Source organism: Manis pentadactyla, chromosome 14 (genome assembly GCF_030020395.1).
Source record: "Manis pentadactyla isolate mManPen7 chromosome 14, mManPen7.hap1, whole genome shotgun sequence".
Lineage (NCBI taxonomy): Eukaryota > Metazoa > Chordata > Mammalia > Pholidota > Manidae > Manis > Manis pentadactyla.
In genome coordinates this window covers 35,572,136-35,587,720 of record NC_080032.1, presented here as the reverse complement: position 1 = coordinate 35,587,720, position 15,585 = coordinate 35,572,136, and the positions used below count along the sequence as shown (strand labels likewise).

The 15,585-nt window shown below is 35.5% G+C and overlaps 1 protein-coding gene across 39 annotated transcripts in view; it reads right to left on the bottom strand.

Moving 5' to 3' along the window:
* CLASP2 (cytoplasmic linker associated protein 2) overlaps nt 1-15,585 on the bottom strand; it is a 207,596-nt gene that overhangs the window by 25,882 nt on the left and 166,129 nt on the right. For 29 of the 39 annotated variants that reach the window (XM_057491791.1, XM_036892338.2, XM_057491792.1 and 26 more), the window contains 3 exons: nt 7,160-7,323; nt 6,320-6,398; nt 2,478-2,621 (listed from right to left, as the gene is read on the bottom strand). In XM_057491791.1, coding sequence (XP_057347774.1) covers nt 2,478-2,621; nt 6,320-6,398; nt 7,160-7,323 — 387 coding nt within the window. Of the gene's footprint in view, nt 1-2,477; nt 2,622-6,138; nt 6,190-6,319; nt 6,399-7,159; nt 7,324-15,585 lie in introns of all 39 variants that reach the window. The other 10 variants (XM_057491788.1, XM_036892293.2, XM_057491798.1 and 7 more) reach the window with 1 other exon arrangement.

Genomic DNA, 15,585 nt, shown 5'->3' with positions numbered 1-15,585 from the left:
CGTCAACTACCCTTCAATTAAAAAAAAATAATAATTATTTAAAAAAAAAAAAAAAAGTAATACATCCTTATAGACTTTAAAAATCAAACTGTTTTAGAGAAGGTTTTATAATTCTCAATTCCCCTGTTCAGTTTTCCAGACAGTTCTTCTTGCAATGTTTATTTTTGCTGATAGGTATTCATAGCTTATACAATTATATTTAATTTATTAGCTTGAGACATTTTCTAGTGATTTGTTACTGCAATTGATGAACACTGAGGTTCCTTTCAGTATCAGCCCTACTCTTCCTACCCTCTTCTCCCTTATACAGCACAGCTCAAGAGTCTATTTCTGTCACAGTAGCTAGCATATCTTTAAAAACATAAATCAGTCATACTGCTCCCTCACTTAAAACATGTCAATTGTGTCTACAGTCACATCAGTATTCATGTTCTTGGAATATCCCAATTCTTAATTTTGATGAAATCCAGTGGTCTATTTTCCTTTTATTGTTTGTGTTTTTGGTGGCATAATTAAGAATCCATTGCAAATATAGGGTCATTAAGATTTATCCCTAGTTTCCTTTAAGACTTTCCTAGGTTTAACTATTATAGTTAAGTCTTTGATCCACGTTAATTTTTATAAATGGGGTGAAATCAGGGTTCAACTTCATTCTTTTGCATGTGGCTATTTAGTTGTCCCAGAACAATTTGTTTAAAAGACTGTTTCTTTATTGAATGGTCTTGGCACCCTGGTTGAAAATCAGTTGGCCACAGACATACAGATTTATTTCTGGACCCTCAATTCTATTTCATTGGTCTTTATGTCTATCCTTATGCCAATACCACACTGTCTTCATCACTGCTGCTTGGTATATAGTAGGTTTTGGAATCAGAAAGTGTAAAGTCCTTCTACTCTGTTCTTTTTCAAGATTGTTCTGGCTATTATGGGTCCCTGGCACTTCCACAGGAATTCTGAAATCAGCTTGCCAAGTTTTACAAAGCCAACTGTGATTTTGATTGTGATTACATTGAATCCACAGATCATTTTGGGGATCCATAATCTTAATATCTTAACTTAAACTTAACAAAAAGTTAAACTTAGTAAGTTTTCCATCTTAACAATATTAAGTCATCTGATCCATGAATATGGGATGTTTTTGTGTTTACTTAAATATTCCTTAATTTCTTTCAAAATAGGTCTGTAATTTCTACAGAATATTTTGCTTGTTAAATTTATTCCTAAGTATTTACATAGTTTTGATGCTATGGTAAATGGAATTACTTTAATTTCATTTTGGATTGTTTATTCTAAGTGCTTATAAATGATTTTTCTATAATGCAATTTTGTTGAACTTGTTTCTTGGTCCTAATAGTTTTTAAATGATTCTTAGGATTTTCTATTTATAAGATCATATCATTTGTGAATAGAAATAGTTTACTCTTCTTTCCTTCTTCCCTCCCTCCTTTCTTCCTTCTTTCATGTTTCTTTTTTTCCTATCTATCTTTCTATCTATCTATCTATCTATCTATCTATCTATCTATCTATCTATCTATCTATCTATCTAGGCACATATGTATTCTGCTGTTCTTGGGTGAAGTGTCCATCATTAGAAATAAAGGTCACAAGATTTATATTCTATGCATTCCTTTTACAGCAATTATTGAAGGAAATAATTTATCAAGGAAGAGAGTAAACAGATCTAGATACAGGATGCAAGAAATGAATAATTAGGGATGAAGAGAAATCTCAGGAAGATGGTGAAGAGAACAGAGGGTCTAGGAAGGAGCTTCCTAGAAAATAAATAACCTGTTTTTGAGCATATGAAAAATACTAGTCATAGGCTTGTGGTATAGATGTTGAAAACATTAACAGATAAAGTAAAAAAAAACATTAACAGGAAAAGGAAACACAAGACAAATTATTAATACCAGGACACAACAAGCTTCTATAAGAAAGGAGGCAGCAGTTAACCACTTGGTAGAGGTGTGAATTCTTCCGTAGTCAAAATGTCAATCTTTTCTATTGTTTATCAACATTGGATAAGCATTTTGAAGGTTATTGGGACAGATAGGAAAGGATGTGGGAACAGTATGGGAAAGCTAAGTCCTCATTTACAAAAGTAGATACATAATGCCTAAATTTATCCATAGATCAACAGACAATACCTAAATCAGGAAACAGTGTAAATTCTTATTTGAAATATATAGATCACTGCAAGTGTAAAAATTAGGAGTATTTTGAATGGTTACAAGATTAGATGTTGGGAGGATTATAGCAAGGACAGCTATTTTTTATTGTAAGTTTCAAAGTTATATTCATATTGGAGAAAATTTTAAATACTTTAACAGATACGATTTTTAAAAATGGTCTTCATATAATCATGTAAATTCAATGTTAACTGGTAATACCTGCAAATATTAGCTCTCTTCACTGGCCATCCAAAATGACTGACTTGCTTTTCTAATTTATATTCTTAACTTTACATTAAAACATACCTTCCGAACATCAGAACTTTTGGGTTCTGTTGTCCAGGTGATGACCCGAGACACTGCCAGGCGAGTTTCACTGGAATTTATAAAATCCCCTGGATCCATTTGTTTGGTCAGAGTTTCTATGTATTTAAGTATAGCAACTTTCACCTGCAGAGGTAAGTACAATGAGAGAGGACAATCAGATGGTCATTGAGGGACACTGAGAATACATTAGAAACAATTAGGTGATTATTTTTTTGACAAGTATAAAAAAAATCAACAATAAAAAAGAAATTATACAATCACCTACCTACCTGAGGTACAGTACATAACAATGTGGATTTTTGTGTTTCATACAAAGCCGAACTTTTAAGTCCCAGGCATTTCATTCCCTGTGTTTGAACAATTGCTAAAGACTCTCTTGACAAGACTATATATTCTTCCCTGTGTCTATTTGCAGAGCTTATAGCTAACTCTTGTCTAGATTTCCCAAGGAGCCAGTCTTTACAAATTGAGAGAGATTTGGCTTTTGGGGAAATGAACCAAAGTATTTTGGAAATAGAGTACCATAAAGGGTAATCAAGGTGGGCAATATAGATTTTGTGTCAAATATACAGTTAGACTCACACAACAAGATCAGGTTCCGTAATAGGTCCATCAACTGCTACAACTATCTTTCAGAAGTATCTCAAAGTAGTTTTATGCAGGTACCGCTGGAGAAAAGACAACACTTATTTGTATGAAAGAAATATCCTAGGTGGGTTTAAAAAGTCTTATTACTTTCCCAGGAATTTATGATGTGTGAGTGAATGGTGGATGTGTGTGTGGTGGGATTCAGGCTCCAAAATCAGGAGGTAGGGCAGAGCACACATGTTTCCTCCTTAGACCTGGTCTTTTTTATCCTTTTAGTAAGCCACTGCTAAACTATCTCCCTTCTCTCAGGTATACTGGGGTGGAAAAAAAAGGTTTGAGAATCACTGTTTGTAAAGTTACATCTTCTACCATTCTAGGATTTCTAAACAATGACTCTCTGACTTTGCCATAATGCAGTCCTCGGATATATACAGTTCCTGACTGCGAGACTTAGAAGAAAGGTCCAAATGTAGGACTAAAACAGCAGTTTGAAAAAATACTGCCGAAGAGTGAGGTAACTAGTTTCTCTATGCTCTTTCTTCCTTTATTATTGATCTTCAGATGTCATTTGTTGTCTTGTTCAATCCACATAAGGCATCTGGGAAGTACTATACCAAGTTAATATATAGGAAGTGAAATGTTAAAATGAAGTTCTGACTCTTGTACATTTTCCTACTTCTGCTTCCAGTTTAAATGAAAAAAAAAAAAGAAGGGATCAAATTATACTCTTCATTTCATAGTGAATGAATTTTAAGAAGTAATTACAACTTTAGGAAATATATTGAAAAAAAAAACAAGAGTTAACCTATCAGCCACCCTGGGTAAAATGTATAGTGGAGAGAGAAAGAGACTTATGGTTAATTTTGCAGTAGCAGGTCTACGGCAAATAGACAACTTTAATTCTAAATAGGGGCAGCAACTTAACATTCTGGATTCTTGAAGCCATGCCACCTTTTATCAGTGTGAAAGCTGAAAGGTGACTATAGTAAATCAAAGAATGAACATCAATGTATTTTGTTTTCAATTTGCCACCATCAATAATAACTGAATATATTTACTTGCACTATGTGAGATTCAATTAGTGCAGTGTCTTGGCAAGTTATAGAGGCATGTAAAGTTTTTGAAGTGTTTCACAAAATAGACATGTTTACCATACCAACAGGCAAAATAACCACAATACACATAATCACTTGAAAGTTTACACTTTAGTAGGGTATTTCACAAGCTTATATACAGAGTCTGTAGTTTTAATAACAAACATGCATTCTTCTTCAGAGAAGGAAAAATAATCTAGTTGCTAAGATGTGTATAATTCTACAACATGTTTAGGAAACCCAGAAAAAGGTCAACAGAATCACATTTATATTTTAAAATATTACTCAAATGAAATCACCCTGTATTGCCAATTCCCCTTATTCCATTGCTTCCTTTCTGACATTTAACCATATGACACTCTGTGAGAGATACAAAATTTTTACAAATATCCATCTTTTATCTGAAGATCCATCATTTTTTCAATAAATTATCATAGGTCTCCTAAGCAGATTATTTCCATTTTTCTATAATCTATAAAGTTTTTAAATTCTTAATTCTGCCACCCATGTGAAAGTTACTTTTATTTTTAGCATAAGGCACAGCTCCAATAAAACTTCTTGCTATTCTAAAGCATCACTTCAGGAGTTCAATTTTCCCCTACAGCTTTGCACATATACACATATAATGTATGCATACATAATATGTAATACATAAAATATAAAAGCCATAATAGAGAGAAAAACAGCTTTGAGAGAAACAGTCTGTGACTCCAGTCTCCAGTTTCCTAGTCCAATAGGAAAGCTAATTTTCTCTGTTTCCTGTTGCCTTTCTCTCCAGGCTTTCAGCAACTTTACTTTCTTGCTCAACTCACCTATTACCCTTATTTCTTAAGAGAATGCTTTAGACCTCCATTTCCACTGGCCCACGAAACATCTCTACAAACATTTTGAACAGCACTTGAATACCTACCATTGATACCTAAATCATAATCCTTATTACAGTTCACAGTTTATCACATATTATAGATGATAATGATAAAAGTTTTATATTCCTACCCTAGCACAACAGCTTGGACAAAGAATGAGTTAAAAAATGTGTATGAATAATATCAAGCAAATTATTTTTCTTCTGCAGGCCACTTTTCAAAATCAGAACAGGTGGAACCCGTTTCACAAAGCAGCTCTCAGAAAATAATGTTATGTTGAGTATAAGTCAACCCTGATAAGAAACATAATTGTTATTTTAAGGCAAAATTACATTCAGAAACTTAAAGGAAGATCAATCCTGGGCAATAATGCTTGTGGAAATATATTTCGTGCAGAAGAGAGCAGAAAAATAAAATGCTTATCAATGTACACATGCTTGTTATTTCCCTGACTTTAATCTTGTTTAATAAAACCCACTAAGAAACATCTTTGGTAAAGAATTCAGGGGCTCTTCTTTTATAGTAAATTATTTCTATGTTAAATTTAGTAATTATTTTTAATCATAAATTGGAATTCATGCAGTTTTCACATAAACTGGAAAATGTGTGCTAACAGCAAGTGAAAAAGTTAACCTGATTCTAAATGTTATGCACACATAAGAAATATCATACTGCAAAAAGAAAATTACTATTTCAGTTAAGGAGAATAGCACTGACATTAGACTTAAATATTTTTGTTTACTAAAATAAATATATAGGCAAAACTTACATTTTGCCCAAATACCTACTGAAACCCCTAAACTTGGAAAAAAAAAAAAAAGGATTGGGAAATCACAAACATAAAATTAGACAAGACTTTAGAGAGCAGGTTTGCATTAGCAGCTTAGGGTTACATGGCCATCCTGTGCTGCTTTCTTAACATGCATCCCCAGTGAGCTTCTCCAGAAGGTAATCTATCTGTGCATGCTCAAAAGGCTTATAAAGGTTAGTAGTTGAATACAGATGCATACAAACATTATCTGAAACACTGCAGAGTTTGTAAAGAGAGTTAAGAAAAGAAATAATGCAGATTAAAAACAAAAACAAAAAAACCTTGGAGCTCCAAAAACAGTGAAGCTGGTCCCAAAGTGCTGGCTTGACTGTCTGAAAGTTTATAAAAACAAAATCCACTGATTGAGCAGCTTCACACGTGACAAATACAAATATCAACATAACTTTAGTAATAAAACAGTTCAATCCCTTACAACGTCCTCAAAAGACTTCAAAATTTTACCTTTAAGCTTGGTGTTTGGGTCTGATCAACTGTAAATCTCATTAGAATATTGAACTGAAGATCATTTGGAAAAGATTCTCTGAAGAAAAGAAGAAAACAAAAATTAAGTCAGCAAGTAAGCATTTAGCAAACTTAACAACAGAAGACCACCCTAAATAACAAAACACAATGTCATTCAAAAAGCATGCATGAAGGATTATCCGTATGGAGAATGATCTATGTGATACAGTATATAATAAAAGGTATTCCCAGAAGAATCTGAACATTTGAATTTATATCCTATGGGGATTAAAAAGTAACACTATAGTAAATAATGATCTATCTTCCCTCAGCTATAGATTTAATCAGAAAAAAGTATTGATTAAAAAGCTGAACATTATCAGATACGTTTCCCCACATCTAATATCTGAATTCTAGACTCACCTCAACTTAGTAAATGGGTATTTGAAATAAGTCACTTCAACAATCTATACAAGAAAGTAGAAATATATCATTGGTTCAAAATTTTTGGAAAAAAGATCCTGCATATTTAAATGCAAAACATTTTTTTTTTAAACTTGGGAAACATTTCAGTCTAACTCTGCTTTGCAGATATATCCTAATGAAGATATAATATACCTTAAATCACTCAACCAATGCTAATGAAATTTTTACAAAAGAAATGCAGTGTTTGACTTCAAGTCCAATGTTGCATTAAACATACCATCATTAACACTTTTCAAATGGAGCCCAGGCAGTCTAAATAGTTTGAAAGGACTCAGAAATATGAACTTTTAGCACAGAAACAAAATATTCCTGATTACTATTAGGTAAACTTGAAATATATGAAGAAAATATTACCTTGTGACATCAAGGGCTTTCTGAACTTTTGCCTGAACAGACCCAAGCAAATCAGCACCCATTTTTTTTAGAAGTTGCGTCAGCAGTACAAACAACCAGTCTTGAAGATCATCTTTGTGGACTTGTATGAAGTCCACCAGGGTCTCCAAAAACATGCTGAACACCTACAGTGGATAAATAGGGGAGAAGGGAGAAAAAGGAGGAAACATTGACCTCTGTGTTCAACTCAAAACTGAGTGAGAAAGGAATACAGGAATCAGAGGCACAGCGATTGGCAGCCAAGCGGAAAAACAAATCTCTTGCTTTTCATTGGACTCTGTGACACAAGAGTACATATGAACTGTTACCCAACTTCTGCTGAAGTTCGACAATTAGCTATTCCATGCAGCATCAATTGGTAAAGAAATTTTGGCCATAATGGCTGGCACACCTAATCTTGTCAATGGTGCCACAGCTTAAACTGGTTAAACTGAAATCCACTTTACTAGAAATTTAGGTCAAGGAACTACCTATCTACAGTCTTGCCAACCCAAAGCTGTTTGGAAGAGTGGCAATGAGTTAATCAGAGGATGACAATGCTGACAGGTACTTGAAAGTGTTAAGATCATCCTGACTTAATGCATTAGAGACTCTTAGATTTCTCAATGTCAGCTGTCACAAATTTTTTGGGTGTAAGATGTATTATTTATTAAGACTGCCCCCAAATTAATTTTAAGTGACCTGGGATAACTATAACTACACCTAAAATAAAATACATTCAAGATACAAACCTACACCTAAATTTTGGTGATTTCTAAAAAACCCTAGGTGACATGCTTTATTAAGTCTCTATTTCTAATGATAGAGTTTTAGAATTGGCTCCAATATTAATCTACTAGTTTCAAAAATTTAGTAAGATGAAAAAATTTTTAAGGGAAGGGAAATTAATATTCTTAAGTGATGTATCTGATTAAAGTACTTATGAAAAATGACCTACATTAATGTTCATCTCTACAAGAAGTTCAATACCTTACTGGAAAATTTATTTCTAGGTAAAGAGGAAAAAACTCTTAAGACAATGTCAGCCTTGTATTATGAGACAATTTATAATCAAACATTATAAAAACTATGGTTTAGCAAAGTTAATAATCTCAAGCATGCCAATTTGAGAATTAAGAGTTTTGCTCCCAATATATATATTTTATTTCTTGAATTTCCTTTACACAGTTATACATGAATTCCTGTTTCTTCTCTTATGTTAGAAATGAGGGGCTTTATCAGAATTATAACTGAGCTTTAACATTGAATCTGAGTTAGAAAAAAAATACACTTTAGCTATCTGCTCTAGATGCACTGTACAGGTAAAAGCAGAAGGGATGTCTACTTAAAATTTTCTAGTACTGATCCCCAGGCAGTATCTTTTACACTGTTCTTATTCATAATGTAGGTTCATTAACTCCTTTTTCTCTTCCCTCCCAACCAGACCCAGAAGACCTGGCCTCTCTTAGATCCAAACCTTGGCCACTGCTTCACTTACATAGTCTCTGGCCCTCTTCTCAGGGCCCAGAATTACAAACCCATGTATCTAATCTAGTACTCATGCTTACTGGTATCTGGCAAATCTGTCTTGTGGTATGCTGGAGTCAGTTAGTACCTGCCCAGAAAATTCAGGAATTTTATGAGTTGATTGGTAGTTTCAAATCAGCCATGGTGGGAGTATTTAGACCTCAGAAATTATAGCTAACACTGCAAATCAGAGCTTCTTGCCCCTCACAGGGCTCCTTCCTATTTTCTTGAAGATTCCAACTTTAGCTTTCAATATACCAAATCCATTCTGTAATCTGCCACTTCACACAAAATTAAGTCATTTGCTCAAGGTTTCCACAGCTAAACAATGGGTGGGCCAGGATTTAAGCCCAGTCACATAGCTTTCAGTTGTGTTTCCATGCAATCTATCACTAGATCACTTATCTCATCTACTTTACTATCTTTCAATTTAAGTATATCTTTGATTCCTCTATATATCAATTATACCTTTAATTTCCTCTATAGCTATCCTTCTAATAATTTCTCCAAGGAAGAGCCAGTTTTATTCCTCTTTATAATTTTTTCTATTTTGTATTCTTATTCTCTAAAAGTATGGTCTCTTCTACTATCTTTACCCTTTACTCAACCTACATCCTTTGCTTATAGATGCAGAGAACACTGTCTCTAGAATCTTTCCTATAGTTTCCATCCTATTGCTCCCATCAATAATCTTCTAATCGTGAAATGCAGTAGCTTTTTCATTAGCTTAGTATGCCTGGCCCAGTCTGTGGCCAGACATTTTCTTTTTGCATCTGAAATGTGAGGTGAACAGCCAGTCACATCCTGATTCTCTTTTCATTAGAAATATGACCTCCTGTCTGATCTAGCCCCACAGCCTCTACAGCAGCTTTTTCTTTTGGCCTTCCCCAAATCTGCTCATCACACCATCATTGTAGGCTCCTGGCCTTTTTGACCTCAAGTCTGGAATTTCTGTAACAAGACAGATAAATAAATATTCTAGGTTTTTCAGGCCATATGGTGTCTGTTTCAACTACCTGTCTGCACTTGAGAGTATGCAAATAAGTGAGCATAGCTGTGTTCCAATATAACTTTAGTGACAAAACAGGTAGAAGGGCAACTCATGCTTCTTTCTCACAGTCAAATGGATATCACTCTTTTGATAGAAATAAAATCCTTTAATGTCTCTTCACTGTCTATAGAATAATGTCTCAAATGCTTAGACAAGGTTCTAACTCCCAAACTCATCTTGGACCATCTGGCAATATAAACTCTTTGTTCCTAAACACATCTCATACATACTTCTGATTTCCTACCATATTCCCCACTCCCTCTATTTACACAGTATTTGACTCCCTACAAAGTTTGCCACTCAAGTCCCAGCCATAAAGCTTCTGGGACCACTTTATAGATAATAACCATTGATCTGCCCTTCTTGGAACTGGTAGTGGGACTAGCTTTATGGTGCTGTTTAACTTTTTTCTAGGTATATTACCTTCCCATCTGGAACATATAACAATTGATTAAAGACTACTTTTACAGTCTTGTATCAACCATGAGAACCAAGCTCAAAGTTATCAGAGGCTGAGCACTGAGTAAAAAGTTGTTCAATGATTGTGTAGGAAAAGTTCCTTAAAGAGGAGGAATTTTCTCTTATGTGAAACTTATCCTGCCAACCTTTTTTCTCAATGCAAGGGAAGATGTGTAAGACCTTTCCTTTATCCCAACCAAGATTAATTTCTTTTTGTTTCCTATAAACTCTCTGGCATCTACCACTTGTCAGGACTCATGTGAGTCATTTTCAGAAGGCGGTGCTAATGTATCCAAAGCTTATGTTCCTGCCAAGATCTGAACTCCTATTTCCTTCAAGAAGGTTTTTCTGAGTCTCCTAGGCAGAAATTTTTTGATTAGATATAACATGAATACAGCTAAACAAAAATGCAGACATGTTACTTATGGTACTCTACATATAGAATTGTAGTATTATTTTTGTACTACTATTTTGTATTATTACTTATATCCTATCAGTGGTACTTATTAAATGAAAAAATATATGCTACATGGATCTATTCAGAATATATATTGGGAATTTCACATAAAATTTCTTACTTGATTGCCCTATCACAAAGAATTCACTGTCAGATGCTAACAGTCTCCCATTTCCTTATCTTCGACTAAAGGAGAAAGTAGAAAGTGGATATGCTAATATGATACTAGGGCTAAACGTTTGATTTCAGGAGAGAAAGCTGAGAATCACTGCTCTGTAAACTGGTGTTTGCTTTTATAAAATGACATTAATATAATATTAGGAAGCACATATAGGGAGGTTGGGACTAAATTTTTTTAAATTGTGAAATGGGAATTATTTTTTAATGATTCAATGGAGCCAACCTTCAATGGAATCAATTTATAATCCCACATATCTCACAAATGTAGTATTTTGGAAAACAATGAAAATATTTGAGCTATTACAACTGAAGCAGCCTTTTCTTAACCTCAACTTATATCTTAGGTGTGCCAGTCATCAAATATAGAACAGAAGAACATAATTAAATTAGATTAATTAGTAGATTAAAAAGCACATCTCCAAACAGAATGACAGTCTGCATTAACTGCAAATAGCATTTTGTGGATCGCAAAGGGTCCAATACTGCATGAACTCTTCGGGAGAGAAAATAGAGAAAAAGGGTTAATTTCACAGTCATGCAGTAAAGTTAGATTTCCAACAAATATTGAACCAACTTACTCTCTATTGAGAGTTCCAACACAGGGGACAGCATGCAAAAAGAAAAAAAGAAAAAAAAGAAAAACACACAAGTTAGTCGCCATCAATGCAAAGTTCCTGTATGGAAGAAAAACACTTAGAAAATAAAAGTGACAAATGTTCTTCAAAGTTTTATGATAAACTGAAAATAGTTTTAAAACAAGAGTTAAATGAATAGTATGGAAAAAGAGCATGTGATTTTCCTGTGTTTCTCCCTTACCTCCTTGTTTAAAAAAAAAAAAAAATCCCCTTCTTTTCCAGACCCCACTATCCTTGTGGCTCCATTTCTGGGAGGAATCTAAGACTAACAGACACCTGCCCCCATTTCTGAACAGTGCCAACATTTGCTTCCAAAGAACAGCGTCCAGGATTTTTAAAATCTATTTTGCTATCTTCAGAAGTAATACATCCGCAAATTAAATTACTTCTGTGAGGGCCTGGAATAATTACTACTCTTCGGAGATAAAAAGTATCTGTTTATACCATAACTTTAATTTTTTTCCAGGTAAGATGTGTGTTATGAGAGTCTCCATATCCTAAAACACTCTTCAGGAGACCAGATGTGACCTTCTAAGTAGGGTACTCGACTGTGTTCCATTTTAGTAGCCACAGACCGAATTCCTGCCCTAGCTGTGCAAGGCTCAAGGGTGTAACTTTAAGAGGCAGGACTACACAGACCATAAAAATGCCAGTTCAAAGCAGGTACCTTAGTGGAGGTGGTTCTTTTCAAACAGTTCTTGTAGAGTCAAATGTCAGAACCACATGGGATTGCTTTTAGCATCTGACACTCCTTATATTTGAGGGAAAAATTGGGTCTAGATTGTCAAAATAAAAATATTCCTTTAAACTTTTAATCTTTCAAATTTGTTTAAATTTGGTTTTAAAAAATCTATCAGGTGCTTGGTGCATTCTAACATCTTTACGTATGCTAACTCATTTAACCATCCTGACAATCTTATGAGGTCAGTATTGCTACTAACTCTATTTTAAAGACTAGGAAACCAAGGCACACACTGCTTATAGTGATGGAGAATAATTTGAACGCCCACAACCTAGTAACACTGTCTACACTCCTTTTCACTGTGTTGTATTGCCTCTCCTGTAAAAATAAGAGGAGGCACCATGAAGGAGGATTAAAGATGGTGGCATGAGAGGTGAGAGAGAGGCCTCCTCCCAAAACAACATATAATACAAAAATATAGTTAATACAACTAATCTTGAAAGAACAACAGGAAAGAACGCTATACCAGACTACATACACCTGGAGAAAAGAGCAGACCTCACAGAACAGGGTAACATACCAAAGCCGTGATTGGCAGGACCCAAGTCCTTCCCCCACCCCAGCTCATAGGCAGGAGGAAGAGAAATGGACCGGGTAGGGGGTGGAGGCATAGGACTGCTGAACACCCAGCCCTGGAGATCTGCTCTGGGAGCACAAACCTACATTGCATGGTGCTCTGGAGATTAGTGGGGTTGGAAAGCTAAGAAAGGTGGAATATTTGGGGAGACTGAGATTCAAGCTGCTGTGGAAAACAGTGATCCACATCCAGCTGCTCTGGAACAAAAGAAAGGCAGGCAGTCTGAGAGATTTCCTAACAGCGAGAGGGCTGCTAAAGGGGCAAGGATTGCACAGAGCTTACTGCTCAGGAGAAAGGACAGGTGGACAAAATTGTCAGGGTACACTCTGTCCAGCAGGTTGGGAACTTTCAGGAGCTTCAGGCGCTCCATACCCCTGGCTGGCTACACAGTTCTAAGGCCCCACACTATTACACACAGAGTGCTGTGCCTCCCTCACAGCAAACTGGCACCGCTCACAAACTGACAGCCCCTGCCCTGGCTTCAGGCTAGACAGAGGGAGGCCCTGCCTACAGTAGCTACAAGTGCAAAGCATAGAGGTTTACGCTTGTGTGGTTGGCCCACTGATTCTGGCAGTGGAGACAGGAACACCAGCTGGGAAGCAAGAAACAGCTTTTTCCTCCCCCCAGGCACCAGCACTGCTCCCCTGAGACCCCCAATATCACTCTAGAGAGGAGAGCTTATGGACACTTGACGGCGCCACATACATATATGAAATATCAAAGGAACTTGGTTCAAACCAAATCCCACAAACACCAGAAAAAGGGCCAAGGGAAACTGAACTCATCAATCTTTCTGAAAGAGGTTGCAAAATAAAAATCATAAACATGCTCATGGAGGTTCAGAAAAATATTGAAGAATTCTGGGACGAATTCAGGACTGAGATTCAATCATTAAGGAATACAATATCTGAAATGAAACACACAATGGACTGATATAAAAGCAAATTAGATGTAACAGAGGAGACGGTAAATGGAATAGAAATTAGAGAAGAGGAATACAAAGAAGCTGAGGCACAAAGAGAAAAAAGGATCTCTAGGAATGAAAGAATATTGAGAGAACTGCATGACAAATCTAAATGGAACAATATTGCATTACAGGGGTTCCAGAAGAAGAAGAGAGAGAAAAAGGGATAGCAAGTGTCTTTGAGGAGGTAATTTCTGAAAACATTTCCAACCTGGGGAAGGAGACAGTCTCTCAGGCCATGGAGGTGCACAGATTTCCCAACACAAGGGACCCAAGGAAGACAACACAAAGACATATAATGATTAAAATGGCAAAGATCAAGAATAAGGACAGGCTTTTAAAAGCAGACAGAGAGAGGAAAAAGATCACATACAAAGCAAAGCCCATCAGGCTATCATCAGACTTCTCAACAGAAACCTTACAGGCCAGAACAGAGTGGCATGATATAGTTAATGCAATGAAGCAGAACAGACTCGAACTGAACCAAGAATACTTTATCTGGCAAGATTATCATTTAAATTTGAACGAGGAATTAACTAATTTCCAGATAAGCAGAAGTTGAAGGAATTTACCTCCTACACACCATCTCTACAGTGTACTCTGGAGGGACTGCTATAGATGGAAGTGTTCCTAAGGCTAAGTAGCTGTCACAAGAGGAAATAAAACCACAGTAAAGAAAGTAGAACAATTAATTACTAGGAAGATGCAAAATCAAATCAACTACCCCCAAAGTCAATCAAAGGATAGACAAAGAGTATAGAATATGATACCTAATATATAAAGAATGGAGGAGGAAGAAAAAGGAGGAGAAAAAAAAAAGGAACCTTTAGATTGGGTATGTAATAGCATATTAAGTGAGTTCAGTTAGACTCTTAGATAGTAAGGAAGTTAACCTTGAACCTTTGGTAACCACGAATCTAAAGCCTGCAATGGCAATAAGTACATACCTATCGATAATCACTCTAAATGTAAATGGACTGAATGCACCAATCAAAAGACATAGAGTCACTGAATGGATAAAAAAACAAGAGCCATCTATATGCTGCCTAAAAGAGACTTACTTTAAACCCAAAGACATACACAGACTAAATGTAAAGGGATGTAAAAGATATTTCATGCAACTAATAGGGAGAAAAAAGCAGGAGTTGCAGTACTTGTATCAGACAAAATAGATGTCAAAACAAAGGAAGTCACAAGAGACAAAGAAGGACATTACATAATGATTAAGGGGTTAATCCAATAAGAGAATATAACCATTGTGAATATCTATGCTCCCAACACAGGAGCACATACTTATGTGAAAGAAATACTAACTGAATTAAAAGGGGAAATAGAATGCAATGCACTCATTTTAGGAGACTTCAACACACGATTCACTCCAAAGGACAGATCAACCAGACAGAAAATAAGTAAGGACACAGAGGCACTGAACAACACACTAGAACAGATGGACCTAACAGACATCTACAGAACTCTACACCCAAAAGCAGCAGGATACACATTCTTCTCAAGTGTATATAGATCACATATGAGCCCCCAAAAAGAGCCTCAGTAAATTCAGAAGGAATGAAATTGTACCAACCAGCTTCCCAGATCACAAAGGTTTGAAACTAGAAATAAATTACGCAAAGAAAACAAAAAAGCCCACAAACACATGGAGGCTTAACAACATGCTCCTAAATAATCAATGGGTCAATGACCAAATAAAAACAGAGATCAAGCATATGGAGACAAATCACAACAATAATTCAACACTGCAAAAATCTGTGGGACACAGCAAAGGCCACGCTAAGAGGGAAGTATACTGCAATACAGG